Source organism: Zerene cesonia, chromosome 16 (assembly GCF_012273895.1).
Source record: "Zerene cesonia ecotype Mississippi chromosome 16, Zerene_cesonia_1.1, whole genome shotgun sequence".
Lineage (NCBI taxonomy): Eukaryota > Metazoa > Arthropoda > Insecta > Lepidoptera > Pieridae > Zerene > Zerene cesonia.
This window is the reverse complement of record NC_052117.1, coordinates 1,664,787-1,677,523: the sequence shown is the minus strand read 5'-3', so window position 1 is coordinate 1,677,523 and position 12,737 is coordinate 1,664,787. Positions and strand designations below refer to the sequence as shown.

At 33.9% G+C, this 12,737-nt stretch overlaps 2 protein-coding genes across 2 annotated transcripts; one reads left to right on the top strand and one right to left on the bottom strand.

The window, feature by feature from the left end:
* Nucleotides 1-1,527: 1,527 nt before the first annotated feature.
* On the top strand, nt 1,528-7,808 carry LOC119832787. The gene is made up of 5 exons (XM_038356544.1): nt 1,528-1,662; nt 1,732-1,853; nt 5,666-5,880; nt 6,215-6,995; nt 7,594-7,808. The coding sequence occupies exons 1-5, from the start codon at nt 1,640-1,642 to the stop codon at nt 7,674-7,676; spliced, it is 1,224 nt and encodes a 407-aa protein (XP_038212472.1). The 5' UTR covers nt 1,528-1,639; the 3' UTR covers nt 7,677-7,808.
* Nucleotides 7,809-8,352: 544 nt separating this feature from the next.
* Nucleotides 8,353-12,131, bottom strand: LOC119832786. The gene is made up of 4 exons (XM_038356543.1): nt 10,372-12,131; nt 10,237-10,294; nt 10,083-10,121; nt 8,353-9,955 (listed from the first exon to the last, which is right to left on the bottom strand). Exons 1-4 carry the CDS (start codon nt 11,800-11,802, stop codon nt 9,294-9,296), a joined length of 2,190 nt encoding a protein of 729 aa, XP_038212471.1. The 5' UTR covers nt 11,803-12,131; the 3' UTR covers nt 8,353-9,293.
* Between the last annotated feature and the right edge of the window lie 606 nt (nt 12,132-12,737).

Below are 12,737 nucleotides of genomic sequence, written 5' to 3'. Positions count from 1 at the left end.
TATTTTTTATCCCGATATTCCTACGGGATACGGACTTACGCGGGTGAAACCGCGGGGCGCAGCTAGTAGTCATATAAATATGAATGAAAAATCTGAAATTAGAACGGAAATTCGTATGTTGATAAATGCGTAAATGTCTTTCATTCTTCATTTCATTCTTTAACGTCGCATTGGAGCGACTTTATTATTAGAGTGATTTTTGTGTATAGGTTTGGGATTAACACAGACTGCTTTTTACTACCACAAACTTTTCATTCAAGTGGGCATTTTCTTTGACTAGGTGGACGGAAACCTAGTACCTAAGTCCTAACAATCCTTGTTCATAACTGAAACCACCTGGTTACGCATTAAAGTATATCATAGGCACAGATAATAACATCTCCTAGGAAAGTTATGACCCTGAACGTAAAACAATAAAATATTTTTATATTGTATGGATTGATAAGGTTTTTAAAAATTCCTGTTTGTTATTCCGGTCTGCTGCTTTTCTGTATTAGGTAATATTATATATAAAACTTCCTCTATGAAACAAAGCATTATTTTCCTTTTTCCCTATACAATATTATTTTAAAATTGCGATTCATACGATTCACTATACAAGCACAATTCAAGATTGGTCAATAGGTTATGGATCGAACCAAATAAGAAGTTACAGGAGGTGTGGCATATAATATATATCTTGTATAACACCCTTTGTTTTGTTATATTAATTCTCTTTTTTTTAAATGACTGAATGAAATGTTGAAAAATCAGATTTTAATTTGATGAAAACCATAATAGTTATAACGTTTAAGGCAACTGATTAATAGAATTCTATTGGAAATGGCTTATGTTATTTTCCTATTTCGTTCCATTCACAATGAGTTACATACTGCCCTGATGTAAATTCGTGATACTTGATTTTACAATTTAAACTCTATTAGATTCTTTACAATGAGAGTCAGAATCTCTACAATAGACCAAGCCCGTAAGAAGTACATACAGACAAGCTGAGGCTGCACTACGGTTTTTCCCGTTAGCGGTTTACGGCTAAAACTGCAAAACTGCTCAACATGCACATCGCACAATGCACATTTGACACACAATGACTGTCAATACAAGTAAATTGTTTAAAAACCTGATTTTGGCGCGGTTTCGGGTGTTTTTCTCGAAATTTACGAAATTTAATAAAAGGCAATTAAAAAAATTGTGGAAAAAACCCTATATAAGACACTTGTTTTCAATTCATTAAACTACAAAATCGCGCGGTCAACTATCGTGGCGGTATAACCATAGTGCGGCCTAGGCCTAAAGCAAGATTTTTTTTGGTTAATTATTCGCAAAATAAATATTTAATGTAATAAATATATAATACTCCATTTCCTCTTCTCTTGTTAATGGCATCACTCAATAGATGGACTCTGCCAATGTCTAGCGTAAGTAAGTAGGGGAGTCAGGAAAATAAGAGACCAATGTCTTCGCATCTAGCCCTTTGGTATTTATGAACTGTCAAATTTTAGTGACGTCTGTGCATTGTCAAATGTCAATTGTCATTACCAGATGAAACGTAAAGCCACGAACAAAAATTTTACCTATTTGTTATTAATGAAAAGTAATAACATAAAAATAGTACTATTCATTAAGTGATTTTGCTACCAATATGCCAGATGATGCAAAAAAGCTGTATGTATTATTATTCGATTTTTTAAGCATAGTTATTAAACCATACTTATGAATTACAATCTGTTTCAGTCAAAAGGGCAAAAATGACCCAAAAGAGCAGCGAAAACGAAGAGGTCGGCAGCACCAGAGTACTCCAGTTGAAAGAAGGCCAGAAAAAGAGCCTGAAATAACAAGAAATCCAATTTTTAATGGTAAAATCGAATCTTATAATGCTTTACAAATTCAATGACTGCGTGATGGTATAAGTTTCATATTCCACAAATTTAATGTTTAATCGCTGTAAGCCGAAAATTTCGTAGTAACTCGTAATACTAAAAAATCTTGATTTATGCAATAGAAGAGCTAAATCTATTCTACCTTAAATCACCTTTGCGGTGTCAATAAAAAAGTGAAATTAAGAAACCTAAAGCAAAAATGCATTTCATACAAACTTAGTGACTTATTAGGGGTGAAGTTTTGAAAATTAACTTCATATTGAATATGTCAATAGTTTTCAATGGGTTGGCCAATAAACTCAAACAAATTTGGTAAGTTTGTTTGGTGATTTTATTCTTATTACATTTATTTAAAATAATCATAAAGTTCTCTATTTGCATAAGTTTTCTGACTATGAAGGATTTATTTATTTATATTGTCAAAGGAATTTCCCTTTATCTACCTCAATACTGGCATAAGGTGTTTCTTTCTTTTTTTAGGAACCATTATAATGGAACCATGTTTCATAAACAGCCGAAAACATGTAGTGAACAATTTTCAACCCTTTTGAAATTCATAGAAAAGTAAGTAAGCATAATGATTAACTTGTCTTAATTATATTCATATCTTATATCCCTTATGAAGAAGCCTGGCGGCAGATAGGAAACAGTGGAAAGAGTTGTGAGGCCTTTGCACTAAGGCACACAAAAACAAGGGATATTATGTAGTGTTGTTTTAAAATTTTTGTTTTATTAATTTTCCTTTTGCTTTTCTTAGAAATATAGGATTTATTATTATTAATTATATTCATATGGCTTGTAAAGTCAAATATGAACTACGAAGTCAAAAAAATTATTGCTTATAGTTTTATTTAACAATTTCAGACATGGTGATCTCTCTCTCAAAAAAGAGGGTCTCTAGAGCAATTTAAATCAAACCACCTGTGGTTATGACTTGACAAAGGTTTTAAACTCAATCCGTGGTGGAGTTAAGAAATCAACAATGAAATCGAAACAGGTGACAATTTAAAATCTCTGTATTCTATATTTGCTTATCTCAACACTTCAAGATATTGCATAGTACCCTCTATTTCACACTTTTGTATTTCGTTAAAGTATAAAAAGTGCGCAACCTAGCTGACAGTTCCCCTGATGGTAAGCAATAACCACAAAGTTGCAAAGTGTTGCCCATTCACCAAACAAAACACAGTAGCATGCTATTTCACACTCATCTTCTGTTGTGTTGTGGCAGCTTCAGCATACATATCTCTTCAGATATTTTAAGCCTGATAACATACTTAACAGACAGAGTATTTATGGTTTAAATAAATGATAGAGTTTAACTATTTAAACATTCTTGATAGTTATTCCTACAGAGCTTACACACATCCACATAGATGGTGATACAAAGGCTGGGTTCTGCTTTATTTTTGATTTCAAGAGCGCCTACTTACTACTTATATAATTAAAACAAAAATCATTTGAAAAATATTTAAAGAATAAAAAAAAATGGTTATCAGACAGGATTTGAATTCGCGTCCACGTAACTCGAGTCCGAATCCACGAACAAAGGATCGCCCAAAATAAATAATATTTTTGGCCCATTGTAGTGTCGCAGTGATAGGGTAGAAAATCAAATTATGTTATATTTGCATTGTGATATGTGCACATGTGTGCATGCGGAATGCGGACTTTGTACCGACACCAACACTCGTTGACTGTATTAATGTGTGCGTGCGTCATTTTAGCGCTTGCAGTACCTTCAAAGAACCATGCATTTTGGTACCATATCTCTGGATTAGCATATAGACTTTTATACAATTCATACAAATACAGAACAATAAATATCATAATTACATAAGTTATTAAAATGCTTAAATTACAACTTACTTACTACTTACAGTTTTTTCTTTAATTCCTTTAATATTTTGGGCCAAAACTTTTCAGATATCCCCACGATGTGACCATTCCATCCCATTGCAACAAGAAGTTACTCCACCACTTGCAACGAAGCCAAAGGAAACTTTTAAATTAGAAATCCTATCAACAGATGGTGAGTTCCTGCCTACTTTAATAATAATAATAAATTCACATTATAATGCCATATATAACCTTCCTTTATGATTTCCTCTTCTTATCGATCCCAGTACTTCTTTCTAAGTAAAATTATTTCTACTTATACTCACTTGTTTTTAAGTTCATTCAATGAATTCATCAAACTAATTTTCATTAACAAATAATTATTGCTACTTCCAAAAATGAAAAAGTGCTTGGCTCCTGCCAAATAGAATATTTTATTTATTTTTATCAATAAATAATTACAATCTGGGCTGAAGTTAAAACCAGCACAAGTTTCTTTTATATTTCTGTTATATTTCACAGAATCTGATCCCAACACAACACGGAATCAACACCTGCAATGGCAAAGGCTGCATCTCCTTCTCAGTCCAGTACCTCCAGAACCTACAGTTCCTCCGCGAACACCAAGAAAACACGTACAAATTCGACTTTCCCACTTACCACCATAAACAGTTGCCACGGTTACCGGATGGTTATCACGGCAACCGGTCACAACGGTTACCAGATAGTAAGGTGTCGCAAAAAGCTACGACTTCTCCCACACGGCCGCCAAGAAGAAAACGGAGAGCACTCTTACCATGAGATAGAGTTACAAGAGAGTTCTTTGCCATCGAACAGCAACGGCTTAAACTGGAAGAGAAAAGAGACAAGCAACTACATGAACGGGAGATTAAGAGGATAGGAGTCGACGACGAGTTTAATAAAGTTTTGGGGAGGCTAGGAGATATTGCACTAGTGTGGTTTGAGGAGCACTGGAGAAACAATGGGAAATGAAGGCCAAAAAGATGAAATTATAATGATGCTTGAAAGGATATTTCATTCCTGATTCAATATATTGGGTGTAAAATTCTGACCAGCAAAGTTATGTTCCGTATAGCACTGTGGACTGCGCGAAACTGTACATCACAGATAATATTTCGATTTGATCGTAGTGTCAAATAGACATAAAGCTTTATGTTATTTTTAACATTATTTATTTTAGATTTAGATTAAGTTTTCTCTTTTATTTGGAAATTGCCCATTCCCCAGTGTAAGTTTTAAACTTTGAAACAAAAAAGGAGATACGTAAACGCTTTATTTAGTAATTATATAGTGAATTATAAGAAAAATACATACATATATTTTTACAGACTCACATACAATACATTTTTACACACTTGCGTATATCAAACGCGAGAAAATGCGAATGTAAATGAATACTTAACTAAATGTGCAACCTATCTGTAAGATGATTAGAGCTATGGTTACTCCTGGTTTACTGTATTCTATTCTCTTTGGATATTGTAATTAACGTGAACAAACACAATAATTTGAACGCGTGAACGAAATAAAGTCTACGTACGTGCAATCATTATTTTTCTGTTAATGTTGGCATGATTGAGAAGAATTTTGATATAAGTAAGCCAAAAGCGCGCGCAATACTCTGCTTAGATATGAACTATTTGGATCGATACTATTGTAGCTAACACAGTAAGCTTCTCGCATGAAGCATTTGATTATTGCTAGGCCTAGGCTATAAATAATTTACTACATAAATATTCCTTCGCAAAAATATCTCATTTGAATATTTATTATTGCGGATTAAGGAATAAATCTAATAATGAAGTATGCGAGAAAATAAATTATCTACCACTTTAAAATACAGTGCAGTTACATGTAGTTTAGTTTTTTTCTTCAACCTTATATACCTTTCCTTTTTATTATGAACTAGTATCTTTCTCATATTTCAGCACCAGAGAAACCTGAAAAACCAGCATACGAGCCGCCACCACCGGAGTTCTATAAAAACCTCAAGCGCGAAACTGATGAAATATTAAAAATAACTGAGGAAGCAAATTCAAAGTATAAGAAGAAGGAGATTCTCAGTAATTGGTCCAAATATGAGATGCCGATAGAGAGTTATGAAGAAATTGATGAACAAGAGAATCTCGGAGCAGATTACGAGGTAATGTTAATAAAAAAAAATTTTGTTTATTTTTTATAGAAACATGTCTTAAAAAATTATTCTATATTAAGTAAATAAATGGATAACAATTATTGATTCTCTTAATGCGAAAATAACTACATCAAATACCAAACTTCAATATTTTAAAGTTACTTATTTTTTAACCTTTAAAATACTTGTAGCCTAATATTTCCCAGTCCATTGCTTTATTCATCTAGTAATGTTCAGGGCCGGTAGTGATTTATAACTATCAAGCAGTATAAAAAATATTAATATTTATATTCTTAATTAAAACTTTATATTTATTTACCTTTTTTATTCACACAATTTTCAGACACTCGTCTCAGCACCACTCTCTGTTGGTGGGCATTTTCAATTCAAACATGAAAAATCTTGGGATACAAATGCTGGACCTTCTGTGTTTGATAAATATTTTGATATAAATATGAAAAACCTAAACACTGCACTATTGACTATTCCATTTTTTGAACGAAACGGTATTAATCAATCAATCTTTACTGAAATAGATGTACAAAATATGAACCATAGAGCAACAAAATTTAAACAAAAGTATTACAAAGATAAGAAGTTCACCACACCAGAATTACAAGCTCAAGAGAAAATTCTAAATAGCTTAAAAATTTCTGATGATAATACAGAAACAGATTCAATTTCAACTGAAAAGGAAATTGATTTTAATATTGGTCAACCCAATGATGCAATAGCGGCGGAAGAAACTAATAAAACATCAGACAAATCACTGAAATTAGATGAAAATTGTATGAACTCAAATAGTACAGAAAAAAAAATTGAAAGCAAACCTCAACTTGTATGTCCTGAAGTCCCAGCAGATATACCGTTAAAAGTTGAAAATGCCTCAAGTGCTATATACAATACTAGTGACATCAAAATAATTAAACCTATTGATGCTAAATGTATTAAAAATGTTGTGAATGAAAATGTGAAAGTTGTAGAGGAAGCGAATAAATTTGACGACGATGTCGATGATATTCTATTTGACACTCCTAATGAAGATCCTCATGATAAGGAAAAACCTGCTGAGAAAGTAAAACAAGACACCATTAATCTTGCACCTAAAGTGGATAACACCAAAGGTAAATTATTTTCTATTCAACAGATTATTTAAAATAAACATAATATATCATCATCATCAGCTCATATATGTTCCCACTGCTGGGACACAGGCCTCCTATGAGGGTTCAGGCCATAATCCACCACGCTGGCCAAGTGCGGGTTGGCAGATGTCACATGTCGTCGAACTTTTTGATTCTTGAACATGCCCGTTTCCTCACGATGTTTCCCATCACCGTTTTTAGCAGTAGTGATGTTATCCATATGCGCAGATAAATTGAAAAATCAATTTATTTACTGTACGCTCGCCCGGTCTCGAACCCCGACTTTCGATTTTAAAGTCCGAGGTTTTCATAACTAAGCCACCACTGCTTTTAACGTATATAACTGCTCTTGCTTTAAATAAAACAAAAAACAATAGTATACAAATTTTATGCATCGTACCTAACCTAAATACATTTTGATAATGTACCTTAACTAGTTACTAACTTTGAACTAAATGTATATTTTGGAATTATTTCATCTGCTAACTAAATAAATTACGAGTATATTATATTCTAAAAAATATTTATTAGATATCTCGAAGGTGTATTTCTTTTTATTTATTTTTTTGTATTCCAGCGCCAGAGGAACCAGCAAAGAATCCTGTTATAGAATCTCCTGAAGACCTTGAAAAGTGGCTCGATGATTTCTTGGATGGTTAAAATTATATGTTATCTGTGATATACAAATTGATGCTAATATCAGCAACTACTTAATCTTTGTAACAATTTTACAGTTAAATATTTGACTTGTTTATCGATTAATATATTAAATGCCGTTTTGTTATTCAAGTATTAAGAAATTATTTTTTCCATGAAGGGGACCGAAGTCCCTAGGAGAGAGGAGCTACTGTAATTTAAAAAATGTGACCATCCCACCCTAAAATATCTCAATCTGTTGAATACCCAGACTTATCGAGTTTCAAAGCTAAAAAAAATACAGTACGGACGTCGATTGATAATTACAAATATTGTTGAGTAAGTACATAGAAAATGTTTTTACTTCAAAAATACAAATAATGAAATATCTCTTAACTTTTATAAGCACTTAGTTTGAACAAGCATTTTTGCGTTAAGTGTATATAACACATACCTACTTACCGAGTTTTGCACTACTGTCTACTTAGTATGTTATTAGAATAACGTTAAAAAAATTAATAATTTTAAAGCAGTCATATTCCAGTGTGGGAAAGTGACGGCGCTAGACGACCTATATAAAATATATTGCTGTCTTTTTCGCACATTGGAATTAATACTGCTTAATGACTGGTGTATATTACATGAAGTAGAAAAGACTATCTGTATAAACGAGGGTGCTTAAAATGAGAAATAAATCTTAGTTTCGTAAATAACATTTATTGTATATATAATATACTTCCCAGTAGTGTCCAGCAACAGCTGTATGTTGATTTACTGTTTAACCAAACTATTAAGAATTATTATACACTTAGTCTAGCAATATTTTTTACAGTATTCGTGTCTGCAGAAGTAAGGCTCCGTTGTGTGCGAATATCCATTTGAGAGGCCGCAAAGTCCTCCACAGTTTGCAAACAGCTTTATGTTGATCCAGTCACCATTTTTCTTGAGGAATAACTGTTACGCCGTTTTAGCTTCTTTTTTGAAATTAGTTGCTCGTCTACAACTTTAATCTTTTTTCCACAATGGTAATAAAAGGTAGCACGCTTTAATAATAAAACACACTCAAAGAGATCTTATATTTGTATATAACAAAAATAACAGACCTCACTCTATAATATTTTACAACAACATGGTATTTGACACTATTCATAGATAAATCAAATAGTAGAACTTATAAAAATGCTGGCATACATCACTACATAACGTAAAAACAAAAATTACTAATCTATTACATTAAAAGTGCCTTCATAAAATATCACAAGTTTAAAACAAGTTCCTAAGATGCATAAAAAGAAACTTCCTTTTATTTACAGAATTTCTTGTCTAAGCGTCCGGAACTGTGTGTTAACAATTACATATTTCAATGTTTATTTAAAAATAAACAAAGAACGATTGGCTGCACGCCCAAAAAACGATTTATCCTAAATAATGGACATTTCCATGTAACTGTTAACACAGGTATGTGCATCAAACATACACCTGATAGTTGTAACTGCTATCAGATATGCAAGAAAGGTCATAAATGCCACCATAATTTTAACAGTTTTAGTAAAATATACCCAAAGTAATTAGAAAATATTTAGCATAATAATAGCAAAAATTACTAACATATTCAACCATACTTTATAAAGTTTGCTTTATTTAATATCTGTAATTATTATAATTAGGATTTTGGAATTGATTACCTCCTCTTCGGTTGTAGTCAAAATCAAAATTAGGTCTGTTACCTCTTGGACTTGATTGTGATTGTTCAGGTTGCTTCAGGGTCTTTGCCCGGGCTGCGAGTTGGGAGACGAGTTGAGCCGGCGTAAGATGTGCTATAGACATGGGTGCACTACTGCTGCTACTGCCACTGGGGTTGAATACCGATTTAGAGCTGTACAGATCTTCCTCAATCACCTGGGTGTGCACCGACGAACGGAGGTATTCTGGATCGGTGGATGTACTGGCATCACAGAACTTAGCAGTCTCACGAATTTCACACACTTCACACACCGGTTTAAATGTTTGCACTGAAGCTTCTTTGACATCCCTCTGCACCTTCTTCTTCGGTCTTGACACGACTTTATCTAACGATAATGCACAGATGATAGACTCGATGATCTGCTTGTTCCGCTGGGCGACGATCGATTTTTCTGTCTTCGAAAAATAGAACTCCACTGCTGATTGTCTCTTCAAAGGGGAGCAAAACATTGGTGCTATGGATTTTTGATCTTGACCAACATACAAGTTGTTTATCAATAAACGGTTGGGTAATGACAAGTTACCAAGTTGGGACAAAGCTACATTACAGCGATTCAGCACTGGAAGCACAAATTTATAAAACATTTAATTTCCATACTACCTGCATAATTACTGTATTAAATCATAGGAATAAGAATAGATTATAACAAAAACAAATGTTTAATAGTATAAAACAAAACTACCTACCAGAAACCCTAGCCTTAGGATCCATGTTTGGAGTAACACCTGCAATATAAAATCATTTATAAAAAAAGTCATAATCATGACCCAAAACAAAAAAACTTGACACAAAAAAATTTTTTCAACACTTTAAACCGAAGAAAAATTGTATCTTTGTTACCCTTATTAGGTGCCAGCTTCAAATAATCTTCATGAGAAAGTTTTCCATCAGCAACCAACTGAAATTTAAATTTTGTTTATATGTTTTGATTATAATATTCAATTTAATGAAGGCACAACAAAATATATTATTTACTTTTGCTAATGCGTCGTAGGGTGATGCCGGCGTTGTTTCGAGAATTTGTGAAGCTATAGGATTGATAGGTATTGATGGTGTGGATTGGGGTGGTGCAGGCACCATACAGGGCGCAGGAACCATCGGTGGATTCATAGAAGGTGGCATAGGTGGATTTAGAGGAGGTGCCATGATATTTTGAGCGGGAATTGGTTGAGGCATGAGTGTTGGTTGGGGGTTGGGTTGTGGGGGATAGTATTGCTCATTATACCCAGTATATGCTGGTGCCTGTGTATATTGGTACGATGGACCTCCATACTCATTACTCACAGGCGGCATATACTGTGGTTCAACTGGCAGAGGCAAATTTGTCGAAGGTTTGCTGTATTTATCAGGGTACAGAAAATCATCCTTTTCTTTGCGACTTTTCGATGTGGAGCGAGATCTTGTTGAAGTGTACGTCCTCTTGTATGGCGACCGCGATCGGCGCTCCCTTCGAAGCTCTGGAGTGTTCCGATGTCTTCTCATTCGCTGTGGGCTGTGACGTGGACTCCAACGAGGTCCATGTGCAGGACGTCTTGGGCTTAATCTTGGACTGCGGTAACGGTGTGGCCTTTGTGGTAATGGTTCCTGGCCTCTTAATCGTGAATCATAACGCCTTGGTGGAGATTCTCGTCGGTGCCTTACTGGTGATTGTCTGTAGTGCCGGTTCTGAGATGAATCATAAGGTACCCTAAATGGAGGTTCACGACGAAATCGAGGAGATTCCCGCCGACGTTTTAGTGGATAGTCTTCCTGATTCCTATAAGAATATCTATTTTTGCTTTCATCATAATCATGACGGTCCCTGATACCACGGTGTTGATCTTCATCAGAATCATGTCGTTCTCTTATACTGCGATGTTTTTCTTCATCAAAAGCATGCCGTTCCCTAAAATCTCTATGTAAATCTTCATCAAATTCGAAACGTTCTCTTATACGCTTCTTCATATCAAATTTTTCTTCTAGTTTCCTCTTCTCGCTGATGGTTTCATCATAGTAGTCATCTAATTCAGTTCCAGGAGGCCGCAAGTCATCAGTAGATTCTAGATGTTTGGCAAGAAATTCCTTAACCTTAACTTCTTTATCCCTCCGTATTGCTTCTTGAGTTTTACTAGGATCTCGACGGCTTCCTGGTCTAATATAGTCATCTAAATGTTTGTTTTCATACGGACTATCTGTGGATCTACGCTTTGCATATTTTTCTTCTTTTATGATCAGTTCACGCAAATCATTGACACTGTTGACTGCGTCTTCGTCGATGCGTCCTCTAGACCGACGCTTCTCCTCGTTGTTCCAACTATCGATCACACTAAGACCATCAATAAAGTCCTCTTTATTGAAATCATCGAAAAAATCACTTGGAATATCCTCTCCTTCAGAAGATCCCTTTTTTGACTCCTCCTTGGACATTTTAAACACAAGTCCTTATTACGAAAACCACAATTCCGAGGAAGAAACACGTAAATTTAACTCGTAAGTTATAACCGGTAATAAATCGCACAAAAATTTCCAGGAAAGGTTATAAAAACTAAAGAAAGATTCTTTAAAAATACAAAAAAAAACGTTTAGACTATTTGCATTATAACTAATATTCCCACGCTCTATGAAAAGTAATAATCATTTTAAACATAAAGCTTATTTTGTTAACTTCTTTAAAACTTAAATAAGATAGAATTTGTTGGTATCCAAATCACCATCCACAGTTTTCGATTTTTCGCAATCAGCTTCGCTTTTGTCAATTGTCATCACACCCAGTGTTGTCAACCTCGACCTAGCGTCTCCCCCTAACGTCATTACCAAATCCCCCTGTTTCACCCTAACACTACCGCAAGATCACCCTAGACTGTTTAAAAAAAAAATATTCCAAATAGGCATCTTGTGTCAAGGATAGATTGAAAGGGAAAAAAATCGTACAGTATTATAATGCCCACTTGAGTATTCGTATATTATTGTTCAATTTTTGCCTTAACTTACAGAAAACATTTTTCTGCTGGTGTCTATAAGATTATACATCATTAAATTTTATTCACCATCTAATTTATGTAACAAAAAAGGAAAAACCTGAAAAAACGTCAAAAAATTTTAGAAGAGTGTATACCCCTAAAAATACCCCATTTCATTTAACTTATCCTCAAATTTAGGTGGAAAACCCCCAAGTTGGCACCACTGCTCACACTCCAACTCCATAGACAACATAGTTGTCATATTAAATAATTATTACTACTTAGCACAGAGTGAGTACCCACTACTCAATGAGAGTTTTTAGTGTATTATCGATGGACCCAAAAATTTTTTACGCCATAATAACACGTTGTCATTAGAATATAACTTTGTAATATTTGAAA

What these genes read in the sequence shown, in the direction of transcription:
- LOC119832787 (XM_038356544.1), top strand. Translation starts at nt 1,640, where the DNA reads ATGCCAGATGATGCAAAAAAGCT. An exon ending in ATCTCGGAGCAGATTACGAG is followed by an intron (nt 5,881 to 6,214) that starts GTAATGTTAATA and finishes CACAATTTTCAG; the next exon opens with ACACTCGTCTCAGCACCACT. An exon ending in TAAAGTGGATAACACCAAAG is followed by an intron (nt 6,996 to 7,593) that starts GTAAATTATTTT and finishes TTTGTATTCCAG; the next exon opens with CGCCAGAGGAACCAGCAAAG.
- LOC119832786 (XM_038356543.1), bottom strand. Translation starts at nt 11,802, where the DNA reads ATGTCCAAGGAGGAGTCAAAAAAGGGATCTTCTGAAGGAGAGGATATT. An exon ending in GAAGCTGGCACCTAATAAGG is followed by an intron (nt 10,122 to 10,236) that starts GTAACAAAGATA and finishes TTTATATTGCAG; the next exon opens with GTGTTACTCCAAACATGGAT. An exon ending in TCCTAAGGCTAGGGTTTCTG is followed by an intron (nt 9,956 to 10,082) that starts GTAGGTAGTTTT and finishes TTGTGCTTCCAG; the next exon opens with TGCTGAATCGCTGTAATGTA.